Source organism: Alosa pseudoharengus, unplaced genomic scaffold (genome assembly GCF_046254945.1).
Source record: "Alosa pseudoharengus isolate Yale_2024_CS ecotype anadromous, Long Island Sound unplaced genomic scaffold, YU_APseudo_1.1 YU_APseudo_1.1_scf_15, whole genome shotgun sequence".
Taxonomy (NCBI): Eukaryota; Metazoa; Chordata; class Actinopteri; order Clupeiformes; family Clupeidae; genus Alosa; species Alosa pseudoharengus.
The window spans coordinates 16,994,913-16,996,797 of NW_027468620.1; the positions used below are offsets into that span (position 1 = coordinate 16,994,913).

The 1,885-nt window shown below is 48.0% G+C and overlaps 1 protein-coding gene across 1 annotated transcript in view; it reads left to right on the top strand.

Moving 5' to 3' along the window:
- The first annotated feature begins 778 nt into the window (after nucleotides 1–778).
- Nucleotides 779–1,885, top strand: part of pkdcca (protein kinase domain containing, cytoplasmic a) — a 30,212-nt gene continuing 29,105 nt past the window's right edge. Inside the window, exon 1 of the mRNA XM_076285755.1 lies at nucleotides 779–1,881. Coding sequence (XP_076141870.1) covers nucleotides 1,099–1,881 — 783 coding nt within the window. The 5' untranslated portion in view covers nucleotides 779–1,098. The remainder of the gene's footprint in view (nucleotides 1,882–1,885) is intronic.

Below are 1,885 nucleotides of genomic sequence, written 5' to 3' on the forward strand. Positions count from 1 at the left end.
GAGACATAATTATACACATTTTTCTTTCCAAGGAACGGTGAGGCCCATATGAACCCCAGCCTGTGAAGAAATAGCCTGTTCTATCAATTTAAACGTGCAGGAGTGCTCCGGATTTCGACCACGTTAGCCGCTTGGGAACCAAGTACGGTGAAGTGAGAGGCGTGCTGAGGGCATAAAACATTTTTATGGGCTATGTTTAATATTTCAACGTCTTAACTCAAATGCCAGGTCTTATCGGGTAATTGTAAACGAGCTGTTGGACAACAGTCAGTATTAATCGATGAGTATTAGATCTATCATATCACTGATTAAAGAAAGCTGGGCTAAATGTAATATGTTCTTAAGTCACAGAGTTGTACCTGATTTTACAGTTATCTTCAAATAACTGGAAAGCAGACAGCGATACACATAATCTTATAGGACTGAATCTTTTAATCTCTAAAAGGCAAATATAATCCACAAGAGGAAGATTTTTTTCTGGTTCGTGTAGGCCACGAGCGCATGGTTTTGAAACTAAAGGCAGAACCTATCAAGCTTCACAACACAGCAGATAGCTAGCTGGTTCTTCGCGTCAGGGCGCACGTCCCTTCACACGCAATGCACTAAGGGTAACGTAGTCTCAATTTCGAAGTTCTGCCTATGGTCTTACTGAGCCAAGGGAGCTGAAGAACTACAACCAGCGCGACTGCCCTGCCCGACTCGATCTTTCAATCATCTTGACGTCACCGTTCTTTCACTCGCACTCATTCGCGTACAGTGCATGTGTGTGTGAGAGAGTGCGTATGTGTGTGTGAGCGTGTGTGGAGACCCCAGCTAACCGTGCGCGCACGACGAGGCAGAGGGGTCTGCAGACGGCAAGTCAAGTGTCACCATGATCGACCTTATATGGGGAGGATCTTAATGCGTGGCGGCATAAATCATAACAGCAAGATGACATTTCACATCCTCCTCTGGATCGGAGTACAGTCCGCTATCTGAAGCTCCGTAGGCTGGACCATACAACCGCAAGCAGCTGCAGTGTGTGCAGTCAGCTGAAAGCTAGAGCCACGATAGAAGAAGAAAAAAATATTGTTTGCGTGATTAGTAATTGTAATCAGGATGAAGAGGAGGAAGATCATGGTGGCTGCTGGCTTCTGCCTTTCTTTCTTCCTCGGTACTCTGATGAATTTATTGTTCATTCCAGGATTTGAGCACCATCAGAACCACGGAGACAGACTGCGCAGCTACCACCACGGCAGGCAGCACCAGCGCGTTGCGGACAACGCACAGCTTCATGTCGGGGACCCACTCACCGCTGCTGTCGCCGCCGAGGTGAACAGCCGTCCCGCAACCAGTGACTGGAAACGGCAGCGCGAGCTCCAGATGCAAATACGAGAAAGACTCGAGGAGGTTCTCCGGTACCGCCAACGGCAAGCACACTGGCCAGCTACTGGAGACGCCTTTCGTCCGCTGGAGAGAAGACGGCTCATGGACCTGGAGCCGGGGAGCTACTGGGAACTCAACAAAGCCAAAGATAGACGGGACAATCGCCACATAAACGCTCAAAGCAGACAATCGCCGGCTGGGTCAAATAGTGCGAAAGCACAAAATGTATTTTGGATGAATACAGTGAGGGTCGACACCGGGCAGTTAGGGTGCCACAGTATTGCCAATGTGACTAACATTCAGTACCTTGGTTCGGGCTACACAAAAGCTGTTTACAAGGCGACCATCAACAGCAGCTTATCAGTGGCTCTGAAGTCAGTGGATTTTGGAGGTCACGATATGGACAACTGCATCAAGAAGTATGGATCGGCTAATGATTGTTATCGACTGGCCTCTTTTAAAATAGTGAAAGAGATGACGCTGATGGAACAGTTGCAACATCCCAATATTTTGCAGGTAA